This window comes from Vicugna pacos, chromosome 22 (assembly GCF_048564905.1).
Source record: "Vicugna pacos chromosome 22, VicPac4, whole genome shotgun sequence".
Classification (NCBI taxonomy): domain Eukaryota; kingdom Metazoa; phylum Chordata; class Mammalia; order Artiodactyla; family Camelidae; genus Vicugna; species Vicugna pacos.
Genome location: NC_133008.1, coordinates 25,483,612 through 25,499,494, shown reverse-complemented (window position 1 = coordinate 25,499,494; position 15,883 = coordinate 25,483,612). Strand labels below are relative to the sequence as shown.

Genomic DNA, 15,883 nt, shown 5'->3' with positions numbered 1-15,883 from the left:
CTCTACAAAATTCTCATTTTCATACATCTTGTTAACATCCCTGTATGTACTGCTATACACTTTATTAAATTAATTTGCTTCTTTTTGAGCTTGCAATTTAATACATGAATTTGTGTTCTGTGAACACCACTCTACTTTCTGCTTCTATGTGTTTGACACTTTTAGATTTCAAATATAAGTGAGGTCATACAGTATTTAACTTTCTGTGTCTAGCTTAATTCACCTAGCATACATCCTCCAGATCCACCCATGTTCTCACCAATGATGGCATTTCCTTCTTTTTTAAGGCTGAATAATATTTCATTGTACATGTGTACCGTATTATTAAAAATTCATTCACCCATCAACAGGCATTTATGTTATTTCCATATCTTGGGTATTATGTGAAGTCATTCCTTCAGTTTTGAGATTAATTTCCTTACCTGCTTGAAAGAACTTGTCTATAAAACTATTTAGGACTGGTGGTGTTTTGTGACAAGTTATATTATTAATAAATTCAACTAAGTTTTCCAGAATGATCTGCTCTTTGTTTCTTCTTGAGAGTAATGTGTTCATTTGTAGTTGCGCTTCAGACCAACACTTCCTCTTATGCGTGGAACTCATCATTTTTGCCTGCTTTAGAAGACAGCTCTGCTAATTGTCCCCTCTCTCATCTGCATCATCCATCTCCCCCTTTGATTAGTTCATTTCTAATAGCATTCAATATATATGATTTCTTAGGGAAAAAAACCTGTCTCTGAACAACTCCCCAATCTGTTTCAGCTCCAGCCACTTGTCTATGCGTGATTCATTGTAAACTCTTCCGAAGGGGTTGTTGTATTGTCTCTCTGTTATTTTTCTCTCATTTATTTTGTATTGAATAAATTTGACATGTAACCTTGTGTAAACTTAGGATGTACAGTGTGTTACTTTGATACATTTATATATTGTAATATGATTGCCCTTGTAGTGATATTTATCACATTATATAATTATAGTACAATAGTATGGTCTTTGTTCACTATACTGTGCTCTAGGTCTCCATAGCTTACTCTGTAAGTGTGTACCTTTAAACACTATCCGTCTTATTCCCTCACCCCCTTTCCCCTGGTAACCACCATTTTACTGTCTGTTTTTACAGGTTTTTGTTTTTTGTTTTTTTTTTTTTAGATTCCACATATAAGTGTTACCCATGCGGGACTTGTCTTTCTCTATCTGACTTATTTCACTTAATATAACATTCTCAAGGTCCGTCCATGTTGTCGCAAATGGAGGGTGTCCTCCTTTCTCATGGCTGAATAATATTCCATTGTGTAGATACACCACAACTTTTTTTTAATCCATTCATCTGCTGATGGGCATTTGGGTCTGAGGTCAACCCAATCAGGCTTTAACTACTAGCACCCACAGAAACTGCTCTGAAGAGTCACCAACACACTCTACCTTATAAAGTCCGGTCTAATTCTTTAACTTAATTTACCTGATTTGTCAGTGACTTAGTTTATTGCTGACTGAAAAACTTACTTCACTTGCCTGTCAGATCTGTGCATTATTTGGTGGTACTCCAGCCTCACTGGCTACTATTTCTCAGTCTCCTTTAATGTGTCTTCCTCACTTCACCATCCTCCAAATGTAGCCCTCCAGATTTAGTCCTCATTTTTCTCTACTCTAATTTTCTTCATTCATTTGCAATAATATCTCAACTCACAGCTTTAAGGGCATTCAGACAGTAAGGACACCCAAATTTATGTCTATAGTGAGGAACTCTCCCCTGAATTCCATAAATGTATATCCAAATGCCCACTTGACATCCTATGAAAATCCCTAATAGACATTTTCAATTATGTTGTTGGGTTTAGCAGTTATTTTTTTTTAGGTTTTTTTTTTAATTTGTGGGGAGGTAATTAGGTTTACTTATTTATTTACTTTTAGAGGAGGTACTGGGGAATGAACCCAGGACGCTGTGCATGCTAAGCATGTGCTCTACCACTTGAACTATACCTTCCCCCTCACACCACATTTAGCAGTTATTAAGTCCATGGTTTTTAAGTCCATGAATAAAGGCACCTCATACATCATTCCTCAGAAGGAAGCAATGAGGTGAGCAAGTTGAAGAAAGATAACTGAAGGAGCGAACATCTCTAGTGTGGTAACTGCAAATTTCAGGGAAGCATTTATGAGCTGAAACTCAAGCTGGGAACTTTTATCCTTTAGAAAAGAGATGAAGGAAGCATCAATGCTATCAATAGTCAACTGTCATGAGAATATAATGGAATATATAGCAAGTAACATGAATTAAGTAATAATATGAACCAGCTATTTGAATCAATACTAATAATGAAAATTTATTAAAAATGTATATGACAAAAAGTCTACAGCATGAGAAAATCTGAAATATATATATATATATATATATTGGAGTCTTCCAGGAACAATCCATGATAAAAATAAACCTATTATGAATTATTCCAGAAAGAAAAACAGAAATAACAATGGAGGGCTGGGTACCCACCAGTCAACAGTATCAAATTCACACACCTCAGAGACCTCATTCTAGGAATTTTTATTCAAGTACATGAGAAATTCCACACATCATCTCTTTGCACAATCTTGATTCTTCCCCACCCCCAGGGGAACCACTACACTAACTTCATATATGTTACTCCCATGCAATTTTTACTATGTTTAGCATTGTCATTCCATGAACAATTGCATCCTTTTGCATTTTGAAAGCTTTTTATAACAGAACCATACAGTTCATGTCATCTACAATTGCAATTCTTACGTCATTTTTAATGAATGTTGGTATATTTAGTCCCACTTCATTAATTTTGATTACCAGAGGGTTTTCTCATATATTGCTACATTCTGCTGTATTTTTCCACTCTGTAATTGATAGGTATTATGGTCAGTGCCTTTTATCCTACTTTATTAGTATCTTTACCAATAACATGTACAATATAAAGCCAGGCATCAGGTATACCATCATATTCAATATATTTTTAATCTCTGGGAACGAAAGAACAGGAACAGAGAAAGATATAAAAGGGGCGCAATTCTGTCTGTATTATTTTGTTGCTGTAGAAAAAGACCAAAACTGATGCAACAGAATGTTGACATTTGTTCCCTTAGCCCTTCTTACGTAATATATCTGGTAATTTTATAAAGAGAAATATGTGTACTAGGAAGGCAGCCAGTTTTTCTCCAGGTCTTCCCTTGTGTCCTCCAGCCCAGCAGCAGGGATGAAATCCCGTCTGTACCATGGGGTGTCAAAACCAGGGAGGGAAACCAAAGGGGAAGCTGACCAAAACCCTTCCCTATGACCACCGAAGAATTCAAGTGAATATCAGAAAATTTTTATAACAGTCATCATGTTTGATAAGGGGCAGATTTCTTCTCAGGAGGAGAATGGGTCCTGTCATTTTTTTAAGAGAAATTAGACTAGCAGATTGAGAACTGGGTGAGCATTTGTTCAAACATACATGGGAACTTGTCAGCAAGAAGACCATTCAGCTGGAGCCCCCGGGAAGTTTGGTTCTGACCGTTCCATGCCTGTGCTCTTCTCGCTGATTCCCATACATGAATTTGTGGTAAAACAGCTACTCTCATGACTAACACGTTACCTAAGGGTCTACGTTAGCTGACTGGCATCAGTGTAGAATGCTGCCTGACATGACCCCTGGCTACTGGAGACAGAAGAGCTGTCCTCAGGAAGGTCAGGGAGACCAAGGAGGCCGTGGACTCCTGGTCAAGAAGGATCATCCTTGAGAGGAGGTGCAGGTGTGATGCTTCCTGAGTGGCCCAGTGCTGTTGAATAGCTTGTCACAGCCGACTCTTTACAGTTTCTGTTTCTCTTGGGGAACCACTATCCAAAGCTCTTCATTAGACAAATGTTTTTACCTCATTCTGATCCCTGGACAGTACAAATCCTTAAAAACCAAGATGATAGAAGAGAGGAACTCATGCTGGGTAATCCCTGGCCCTGTTATGTCAGGTGTACCTCGTCCATTACCTCCACCTGTTCATGCTCACCTCAATTTCACTTACCTTGCACAGATATACACACTCCCGTACTAGTGAATTTCAGGATTCGTTTTTAAAGTTACAAACAAATGCATCTCTACATACTTAATAAAATCAGAAAGCCTGATTCCAATTTTAAGTGTGAAAACATACTTTATGTATTGGGCATAAACAACATATCTATAAAAGTTAAGATATTGTAAAATTCAAACACTTCAGGGTATTTCATTTTTAGAGTCACTGAATGTCTTCTGTTCTTTAATTTCTTATCTCTATTTTTCCCCTTTTCAGAAATTTTATTTAGTTGTAGTCAGTTACAATGTTGTGTCAATTTCTGGTGTAGCGCACAATTTTTCAGTCATACATAAATCTGCTTATATTCATTTTCACATTCTTTTTCGCCGTGACCACAAGATCTTGTATATATTTCCCTGTGCTATACAGTATAAACTTGTTTATCTATTCTACATATGCCTGTCAGTATCTACAGACTTGGAACTCCCAGTCTGTCCCTTCCCACCCTCTTATCTCTCTTTTATAGGGCAGAATCTGATCTATCTCTGTGATTAACTGAGACTGTGATCAATAGACAAGACTTTGCACTCTCTTTTTAGACTTTCATCAGCACCTTTTTCGATTTTCACATAATAGATTCAGTGTACATTTTCTCCACATTGGGGGACTTTGGATCAAATTATGCTCTTCATAGTCAATTGTGTTGTGATAAAACACAGTGTCACCGAAAGACACTAGTGTGCACTTTTGTTCATTATTCAGTAGCTCTCGTTGATTTCACTCACAATGTAAGATGTGGATGGTGTTCCATGTTAATATTCACTTAGAAACATTTTCTTCAAGGACTTCAGTATTTTCATGTGTTCATCCATTTTACATTTTTACTCTTTCCACATTTTTTTGTATATTAATTTTCTTAATCTTTATTTTTCAAGATACATTTTTGAAAGTAAACTTCTGACAAGATGGCATTGTAATATTATTATTGACCATCTGAACACCTATATATTTCAAACACATGAATATTAAGTAAAATATGCAAACGCTTAACTCGGGCTCACAAAAAAAGTTTTCCACGTACCACCAAAAGAACTGAAATGTAAAATGGTAGGCAAGCTGGAGCCAAGCGGTGCTGTTGGTTTATGTCCATAGGTGAGAATTAATCTCTGTAGGTAAGGATTTAATAATAAAACTGGACCCTATATTATGCCACTCACAGAAGCCAACTCAGACTAGGTTATAGACTTTAACATAAGATCTGAAATGTAAAACTCTTGAAGAAAACATAGGGTTTAAGCTCTTTGACATTGGTCTTGGCAATGAATATTTGGACTTGACACCAAAAGCAACGGCAACAAAACAAAAATAAACAGGTAGATACCACAAGCCAGAAGGCTTTTGAAACAACCAACAAAATTACCTTGATTTGATAAATTCCTTCCTTTTCCCAAATTCATGTTGGCTGATTCAGGGTATCTGAGAGACCAAGAGAATGCAATGCTTTCCTCTCTATCTCTCTTAAAAAATATGTATGTATTTATTTAAGCTGTTCAACATGATGATTTGATATACATACTTAGTGAAATCATTACTGCAGTCAGAATAATTTTCATATCCATCTCCTCAAATAATTACCTGTTTCTGATGTGGCAAGAGCACCCAATTCTAAGCTGAGGCTAGTCTTCTGTATGTATTCTAATGTGTGTGTGTGTGTGTGTGTGTGTGTGTGTGTGTGTGTGTATTCTCCTATGTATATTCTATAAATATATGAATATATATATATATTCTGTGAACATATGTATATATTCTTCTGTGTATATTCTAAGCTGAAGCTAGTCTTCAGCTCTAACATCCTTGTTTAACTCCTTCTCCTCCCCTGTCCTCTTTCTGTCACTAACATTCTCCTAAGGACATGCCCCTCAAAATCATTATAGAAAGAATCCCTTACTCAGGTTCTAATTCAGTGGAACCTGACCAAAAAAAAAAAGTCATCAAAAAGTTCCCATCAATTTTTAAAACCCTCAAGACCAACGTCAGCTTTCAAACCTAAATTGAACAACTTCAGTTATTTCGGTGCTGTGTCACTGCAGCATACGGCCTTGGTGGGAGCGGAGTCCGGCCTCCTGACTAACCCACTGTCCCTGTACGTTGACTCACTCTCAAAGCCCAAGTACAAGGTCGGCGACACAGTCACAAAAAGGAGATCCCTCAGGTAAGTTTCCTCAGGGCTCGCTTCACGTCCCTGTTCCTCAGGCTGTAGATAAAGGGGTTCAACATCGGAGGGGCCACCGTGTACATCACTGAGGCCACTGCAGACTTCTTGGAAGAGTGTGTGACTGCAGAACTGATGTACACCCCAAACGCTGTCCCATAGAACAAGGAGACAACCGAGAAATGAGATCCACAGGTAGAAAAGGCTTTATATTTCCCTGCAGCTGACGGCATTCTCAGAATGAAGGAGACAATCTGAGCATAAGAGAAGATAATCCCAAAGAGGGGGACACCACCCAATATGCTGGTCACGGAGTACACCAGGACGTTGTTGAGGAGGGTGTCGGAGCACGCCAGCTTGATGACCTGAGCAAGTTCGCAGAAGAAGTGGGGGATTTCCAGGTCTGCGCAGAAGGACAGTCGCAACAGCATCAGACTGTGGAGCAGGGCGTCTGCGATGCTCGTGACCAGGGAGAGCAGAACCAGCAGAACACAGAGGCGGGGGTTCATGACGACTGTGTATCTCAGCGGGTGGCAGATGGCCACATAGCGGTCGTAAGCCATTGCTGCAAGGAGAAAGTTTTCCAGGCCTGCAAAAAACAGGACAAAACAAACCTGGGTGAGGCAGCCTGTGTAACTGATGGATTTGCTCCGTCTTTCAATGTTCACAAGCATCTTGAGGACTGTGGTGGTGCTGAAACAGATGTCAGTGAAGGACAGGTGGGAGAGGAAGAAGTACATGGGGGTGTGGAGGTGGGGGTCAGAGCTGACGGCCAGGATGATGAGCAGGTTCCCGAGCACGGTGACCAGGTACATGGTCAGGAACAGACCAAAGAGGAGGAGCTGCAGTTCTGGGTCCTCCGAGAGACCCAGGAGGAGGAATTCTGCCTCATCTGTTTGGTTTTCCGATTCCATGTTGTGGGTGAGTCTGATGGGAGAATACATGTGATAGGACACATGACAGATGTACAAGAATCCCTTATTTTAGAAAACGGTGACATCTCTATTGAAAATTGAAGTAAATATTACTCATCTTCTTCCTTTGCCTTCTGCCCCTTTCTCACTGTCCTCAACTTCTTTTCTTTCTGTCCTTCTCTCCTCTACACTACCTAATAACTCAAGACGAATTCATTCTTTCCCACGCTGTGCCAACTAATAGGAATAAAATAGGATATGACACGTGGCTTATTCCTTGAGAATTCTCCAAAGTTTCAAACCAGTGAACAAGCAGGAAAACCAAAATCAAGCATATTAAGTCTGGCTTTAGAGCAGAGTTTCTCAGACTCTCTTGTGCATCATTAGCTGGAGGGTTGGTCAAAACCCATCTCGTTGGCCCCACACTCCTAATATGAGACTCAGAAGATTGGGTATGGCACTGAAAATTTGCCTTTCTAATACATCCCCAAATGTCACTGTTATTGGTCTGGGTTTTACTTTGGAGAGCACTCTTCCAGCGCACAGAATGTTGGCATAGAAAACCCACCTGTTCGCAAGCTGGAGCAAACGCAGGGAAATTAATGAGGGAGATGTTGGCCTGACTCATCCATGTTCTCCCAGTGCTCTGGGAGTTTAAGTCTGACTCAATTCAACCTCTTCGTTTTCAGTAGGTTATCAAAATCTGTCCTTTTAATTCCCCCTTTCCATTTCTGCCTCATTAATGAATTCTTAGCACGAAGTTTGTGCTATAATGTTGTAGTTAATAGTGGTATTAGCAGATGTCATTGATATAAATGTAACAATTGTTCTGAACTGCTCACAGCACCAGTAACACAGTGCTCTACTGTTGTAACAGAGGAAGAACAGAACAACCATCCTGCTGGAGCTGCCTCTTTCATTCTGCAGCTTATGTATTCTATTATGTTAGCTCTGCACATAAAGAGTTAAAATTAGAGAATATTGCTTGTGCCCAAATAGCTCATTAAGTTCCCTGAAGGTCTCCATCCCACCATCCTGGGCTGCTCATGGCTACTACTTGTAGATAAGTTCGCTTTCAGCCTAGAAACCTTGCTGATAAGTAGAGATAAGAATCGTAAAGTAAAAATAACTGCTAACAATTTGAAGTTTTTGTGGGAGCGTTGTGATCCAGCCCACGTGAGCAGGCAGAAAAACAAAGAAGTGCCTGCTTCCGTTGAAAGCCGGGTGGCTCCAAGAAGCCTGCACTTTCCTTTTACCCTTTAATTGTGAACCCTCCCACTTCCCCTTTTCCTTAACATAAAAGAAGTCTGAATTCTATTCTGAGTTGAGATGGCTCTTTAGGACATTAGTCCTCCATCTTCTCGGTTTGCTGGCTTTCCCAACAAGGTTGCTATTCCTTGTCCCAGCAGCTTGTCTCTGGATTTATTGGCTGTAAAAGTTCAATTCTTATTATAAAACATTTCAAGCATTAAAAAGTACAGAGAACGAAGTCCCAGGGACCCGCCACTAAGGACCACTAAATTAAAATAGATTGGCATACTTGCAGTTGATATTTTTAAGAATTAAATTAATACATACTTATTTTTTCAATCTTCAGTCACCTTTTCTTCCCTAAGGGAACTGCCATACTGAACTTGGTATTCATTATTCTCCTGAGACTTTAATACATTGAAGAAATATCCATAAACTATATTCTTGTTTTGCATTTAAACATTACATACATTGTACAGGGAATTTTGCATTTTGCTTTTAAAAATAATGCATTTAACATCTTTGTACATCTTTCTCTGGTTCATTAATTTTATCTTACCTAATTCCTATGTGTATTACATTACAATTTATTTATCCCTTTTCCTATTGAGGGGCGTTTTTATTATTACCTTTTATGCACAAACACACACATAATATATAAAACCATTTTAAATATGTGGAAAACAACCAAATTCAAGATTATGGTTGCTTCTGGGAATGGAGGGGAACATAAAAGATGTTTTATTTATTCATTTTTTTTGTTACTTTAGGAAAAGAACTCTGATGGCAAAATAAAAAGTTTTACTAATTCTGGAAGAATGGATATTTGCTTATTTGTTCTATGGTGCTCTGCCCTTTAAGATATTTTATAGATTATTAAAGACAAGCAGGTAGTCTGGGGTGTAGTTTTGAAATCTGCCTCAGTCCCCACCACCTCTTTTTCAGAATACTCATAATTGTGAAGCATCATCAAAACCAATTTTTCTTCTAGAAAGTAATTAATCAAGATCCAGCAATGGAAAGGAAAACAGAAGCTGGCTGCACACCTCTGCCCCTAGACAAAGTAATTAAAGGCTATATAAGAGTATTCTAGAACATTCTTCAAATTAAGCAAGCAGATTACTCTTGAGGATGAAAAATGTCCCTAGACTTTTAGGATTAGAGTATATTAGCAGAATGAGAGATGTTCAAGCAAGGGTACAAAGGAAATAGACTGAGGAGAGATGATGGACCACTAGCAGCAAATCCCAGGTGACCTAGCTCTGCTCATCTTCTGCAGGCACTCACCTCACAGCTGCCTCCAGATCGACTGCTGAACAAGGACCTGTCCCTATGTGCAAAACGTGCAATAGGGGGCTTCAGATTATGTGGATGCCAGCATGAAGGTATGACATTCAGTTCTTCCCTGGATGTGAAAGAGAAAAATGGAAGCTCTGTATTCATTCAGGGAGCACGGAAAGACGGTGAGGCACTGAGCTCCCGTGCAGACATGATGGTCCCTGGGACTAGGCTCAGGGGTGCTGCATATGACCTGGGATGGTTGTTGAGTAGGATGGTCAACTGCAGACTATTTGTAGTCTCTCTGTCCCTTGGGGGTTCAATATCCAAAGCTCCTCATTAGTCAAACTCCTTTACTCTCTTGTGATCACAGGGCAGGTCAAATCCTTGAGGAGATGAAAAACCATTACTTTGGCTGATTATTGCACCCTGAGAGGTCCATTGTATGACATCTTCTGCACCTTTCTTAGCTCACATCTATTTCAAGTCCTCTACACACTCAGCAGATCTTCCTCTGGTTGCTGTATCCTCGTTCTTTCTAAAAATCTATATTTAAAGGCAACCCTCTCCTGACAACAACATCATTAAAACTGATACTACATTTAAGCTAAAAAATATAGTTTCCGTATGGGTAGATATATTTCCTGTATAAATACATGTGATAATATAGTGAATATACCCTACAAATGCAAACACTAAGGGCTAATTTTATGTGTGGTTTATTGAACATTGATTCTGTTTGTGTATATAATATTTAGCAGTTGCTAATATATTCCATGTAGTCAAATATAATAGGCATTTTATCTCTTTATATTTTCAGTACCAACCTTTCCCAATTTAATATCAGTAGCTTCAGTATCTTTTTTCACATTATGGACCATGGGTTGAAATTATGCTTCTTGGTTATCCATACTGTTGCAGTAAATTTCAAATTATTAGACTAGCAGCCATTCTGTGATATCAGGCACCTTTGATAATGTAGCCATAAGATTTGGGGCTTGTTTTTCATAACAAAAATTTATTTTACCTGACTGGTATGATAATGATTAAGATAGGAATAGATACAAAAGACATTGACCAGAAGGAAGATCTCAGGGAAAAACCAAGACATAAGTAGACAGTTTTGTTTATTGCAAAAGTGAGATTACAATGAGTGGATGGACTAATTAGTGCAGGGACATAAGGTGAATTTAGCTTCCTGTCTCACATCAAAGTCAAAATTAAACTCCAAATGGGGTCATCAAAAGTGCAAGCTAATCTATAAATCCTTTTTTTCAGGTAAGTATGGGTTATAGAATCAGGACCTATTGGGATTGAACCATGAAAGTAAATATTGAGAAATTCAAGTATATTAATACTAAGCATTTATGTTCATCCAAAAAAATTACAAATGATTTTCAGGAAAACCCACAAACCTATTGAAGATATTTTCAATGCCTATAACTAACAGATATTACTTTTATTCAATTTCAATTATAAAAAGAACTGCTGTGAACTAAAAAAGGAAGAATTAGGTCACTCAGTAGAAACATCATAAAAAGATATTTCACAGAAGAGGAAAAATAAATGGTCCATAATATGTAACAAGACTTCCAACCTTGTAATAAGAGGAATGTAATTTAGATAATATTTTATAACCATCAGGTTGTCAGGGTCAATTAAAATGTGTTGAAGATGTTGTGGATCTCAAGATAATTCTTATGGGAATGAAAATTGGTTCATCCACTTGAGAAAACCCTTTGTAACTACTCAAAAACAGTAGGCACTCGAACAACCCCAATAACTTCACTCCTAGTAGAATATAAAACTTCCCCCCATTTCTGTCATGATACATGTGTGAGAATACTCACTCACTGGTATTCAGAAAAATAGCTACCAGAAAGTTCCATCCACATCAGAAAGGATAACTCTTTTTTTGATATCACCACACACAATGTAAAATAATATGGCATAGAAAGTGAATGAGTTAAGTTCTACAGAAACAAGAGGTTTGAAACACAATGACAAAATGGTGCGAAAAATAACCAAGACACAGAACTCAAACTTTAAGAAGGTATTTCTATGAGCTCAAAAGTGGAAAATGTATTTTTAAATAGAGTTAGTGAATTATACAGGGATGTATACTGGTGTCATAAAAAGATTCAGGGGAATCCTATGAAAATGCTAGCGTGTGGAACAAACATGATCAAATACTAGCAATTTCATAGAATTCAGCCTAGCAGAACATCAAACAAATGATAAAAGTAGAATTCATCAGAATGGTTACCACTGGGACGGGAAAGGTGATGTGACTTAGAAAATCTTCAAGCACATTCTATGCTTTATTTGTAACTTGGCATATGTGTTTATGTGTATTTGTGTATATGTGGTATACATGTGTTCTCATCAGATCACTACTCTTCAAGAACTATAGATACATTTTTTACACCACATCATATATAATATTTTAACAAGTAAAACTGAGATAAGGACTTTCATATTGCAAAATACAAATACATTCTCTCATGTCCTCTTAATATTAAAGTCATGCTTCTCAGACTTCAAGTGCAGCAGACATTCACAAAGTACTTATTTGTAAAATTCATCCTTTGGATGTCTCCCCAGTGATTCAAAGTCAGTAGTTCTCAAGAGAGATCTGGAAATCTTTGGTATAAACAAGGGCCTCAGCCAATCCATCTCTGCTGGTGTTGGTGGACATCCGTGGAGAGACCTCAGCACTAGAAGACAGGGACAACAGTCAGGGAGCTGTGCTTCAGCTGTGGTGCTGACACAGCACCTCTTCTCCCCACAGAAGAATTGTATTCCCTTAATTCTCCTGCAGCCTCCATCGTTCACCCCTGCCCCACACACATTCAGAAAGATGCTTCTGCCTGATGACCCCACATTTTTTTTTTGTATTTGTGGAAAAAGTGATGGCCAGTAACTTTTCTCCTGTCTAATTTTATACTCAACATCTCTACAGAAATACTGTTTTCTTCATTCAGACACATTTTAAAGTTTTGCATAAGAGATCTGATTATATAGACAACTCTTTAAGACTGCAGTAATCCATTAATTTTACTCAACTTGATAATCTGTGTAGACTCTACCACAGGTAAGTAAGAAAAACAGCAACATGAGGTAACTAAAGAGACAAGTAAAAACTCAGAGACATTCTTCTCAATGACTCAGTGAGTAGGAGTCAAAGCAAATAAGGTGTCAGAAAGAGATTAACAACCATTGCCCTCCTTATCCAATAAATGGCTATTAGATTATGTTCCTTGGACCATAAAAAAAGAAAAAAGCTACAGGCAAGGCCAACAAACAAAGGAAAGGAATCTTGTTTTACAGAGAAAAAGAAGAAGTTGAGAGGGGTTGTTCTGAATAAAAGTCCACTAGAGAAAAGCAAGAGTTCAGGGTGATAATTATCTCTCACTGGCTGAGCTGCTGGAGTGGTCAATTACTTGTAAGAGTGCAATGTACATCTTTTCCTTTGGGGGCCTGTCATTGTTGATTCTTTAGTGTTTTTTGTTTTTGTTTTTGTTTTTTTGATTCTTTAGTGTTGATGAATTCTTCTGTTAGGGTGTGTAATTGACAATTCTTTGAGTAAGTGTCCATGAGTGGTAGTGCATGAGAGCTCCCGCTTCTGGCCTTCCAACTCCATTTCAGTGAGGCTTCCCTTTGTAAATTTTCACCCTCCTCTCATGAACGCTCTCTGAGCACCAGAATTTCCATCTGTTTGTGCATGGTTTCAACAGCAGCACCAACAACAGGACCTGGAAACAATGTGTTCTAAATTAACATTTGTTGAATGAATGAATGAATGAATATATGTATTAGAATTTCTGAATATAATTTGACACACTTACAGAGTAAAGAGCAAGACATGATTATTTTCTATAAATGATGAAAAAGCATTTGAATAAATTAAATATACTTCCATAATGATAAAAATTGTCAAGCAAGAATAGGAGAAATGGCCTTAATTTCAAAAAAAGGTATTTGGATAGTCTACAGTAAATGAAATACTTTATGGTCAAATACTCAAAACATTCCTTTTATTTTTATTTAATTATAATTGACATACAATGTTACATTAGTTTCAGGTGTACAACAAAGTGATTCAGTGTTTTTATACATTATGAAATGATCACCATGGTTAGTCTACTTATCTGTCACAAGTTATTACAATATTATTGACTATATTCCCCATAATGTATGTTACATTCCTGCGACATTTTCTAACTGGAAGTTTGTTCCCTCTTGATCTCATTCACCTATTTTGCTCATTCCCACACCCCTCTTCCTTCTGGCAGCCACCAGTTCATTCTCTATATCTACGAGTCTATTCCTGTCAAAACATTCCCCTGAAAATCAAGAACAATACAACAGTGACAACAAACACTACTTTCAACATTCAAACAACATAGGTTTGAACTTTTGGGAACAGATAAACATGTAACCATTATCAGATTATATTAGTATCTAGGTAGAGAATGCCAAAAAAAAAAAACTACAGGTAGTTTATTAGAAAGAACAATAGAATGTAGGAAGGTTGCTGGAATCAAAGTCACTGTACAAATTTCAATTATATGTCTTTACAAAGCAAACCTTATTTAGAAAGTGTGATAGCTAAAAGACACCTTTAACAAAACATCCGATAAATACCTGGAAAGTGTTCTAAGAAAAAAATGCAAAATCACATTATAGAGAAATCTGTAACATTTTACCGATGAATACTAAAGTAGACCTGAAAAATGGAAAGAATATTCTAATTTTGAATAGATACACAAAAATCCTGGAGTTGTCAGTTCTCATATTTTTTTTAGACTCAATGCAAACCCTGGGTTATTGTACTCAAGAGACTGATTTTGAAATTTATATGAAAAAGCAATAGAGAATGAATGTTTGATTTACTAGCATATAAGAAACAAGATGGAATACTTGCCTTACCAAATGTCAAGAGATGGAAAAATAGTAATTAAAGTGTCATGGTCTGGAACAGATAGAAAAACAGTACCAGTTAAACTGTCACTTGAGGAAAAGGGGAGCATTGAACACTTTCTTTATAACAATGTGGCATTACAGGGAAAGGATGATACCAGGCAGTAAATAGTGCTAAATTTATTGTTATCCATATTTTTAAAATAAAATTTGATTATATACTATAGCATATTCAATAATCATTTCAAAGTATCAAAGCCTTAAATGGGAACGGAAAAAATACTTAAATATTTAGAAAACAACATGCGAAATATATTTATAAATTTGGAGAGTCAATAATCTCTTAAGTAAGATAAAATAACTGAATTCCAATAGTGAAAAGAGTGATAATTAACTAGTTTAAAATAAGATGACAATAGATTAGCACCCTGAAAATATAATGCACTCCTACAACTCAACAACAAAAGGCAAACAAAAAAGTTAAAAATTGGGCAAAGGACTTGCGTAGACTTTCTCCAGAGAATTTATACAAATGGCCACAAGCTCATGAAAAGATGCTCTAACATCACTAATCATTAAGAAAATCCAGATCAAAACCACAATGAAATACCACCTGATGGGCATTAGGGTGTACTTTTTCTTTTTTTAAAGAAGATGAAGAAAAGAACAAATGTCAATGATGTAGAGAAATTGAAACCCCTGTGCACTGCTGGTAGGAATGTAAAATACTGCAGCTACTATCAAAAACAGTATGGTATTACCTCAAAAATTAAAAGTAGAATAATTATGTGATATGGGAATTTCACTTCTGGCTATATTTCCAAAACAATTTAAGCAGGGTCTTGAAGAGATATTTGTACACCCACATTCACAGCAGCATCATTCACTATAGCCAAAAGGTGGAAGCAATCCAAATGTCCATCGACAGATGAATGAATAAATGAAATATGGTGTATACAGTCATCCCTCCAAATCTTAGGCAACTGGTTCCAAGAACCCCATGGATACCAAACTCCTCACATGCTCAAGTTCCTTACATAAAATAGCTTAGTATTTGCATACGACCCTCTTATTTCTCAGATATACTTTAAGTAATTTCTAGATTATTTATAACACCTAATACAATATAAATACTAGATAACTAGTTGTAAATGCTGTGAAAATAGTTGCCAGTGAGAGGCAAATTCAAGTTTTGCTTTGGGGAACTTTCTGGATTTTTTTTTTGTTATGTATTTGATCCAAGTTTGGTTGAATCCACAACACAGAACCCGCAGACCTGCAGAAGGCT

General features: G+C 37.1%; 1 protein-coding gene across 1 annotated transcript; it reads right to left on the bottom strand.

Annotated features, from left to right (window-relative positions):
- Positions 1-6,225: 6,225 nt before the first annotated feature.
- On the bottom strand, positions 6,226-7,151 carry LOC102545392 (olfactory receptor 7G2-like). Its single transcript, XM_015240965.3, has one exon. The coding sequence runs from the start codon at positions 7,141-7,143 to the stop codon at positions 6,226-6,228; it is 918 nt and encodes a 305-aa protein (XP_015096451.2). The 5' UTR covers positions 7,144-7,151.
- Positions 7,152-15,883: the final 8,732 nt, after the last annotated feature.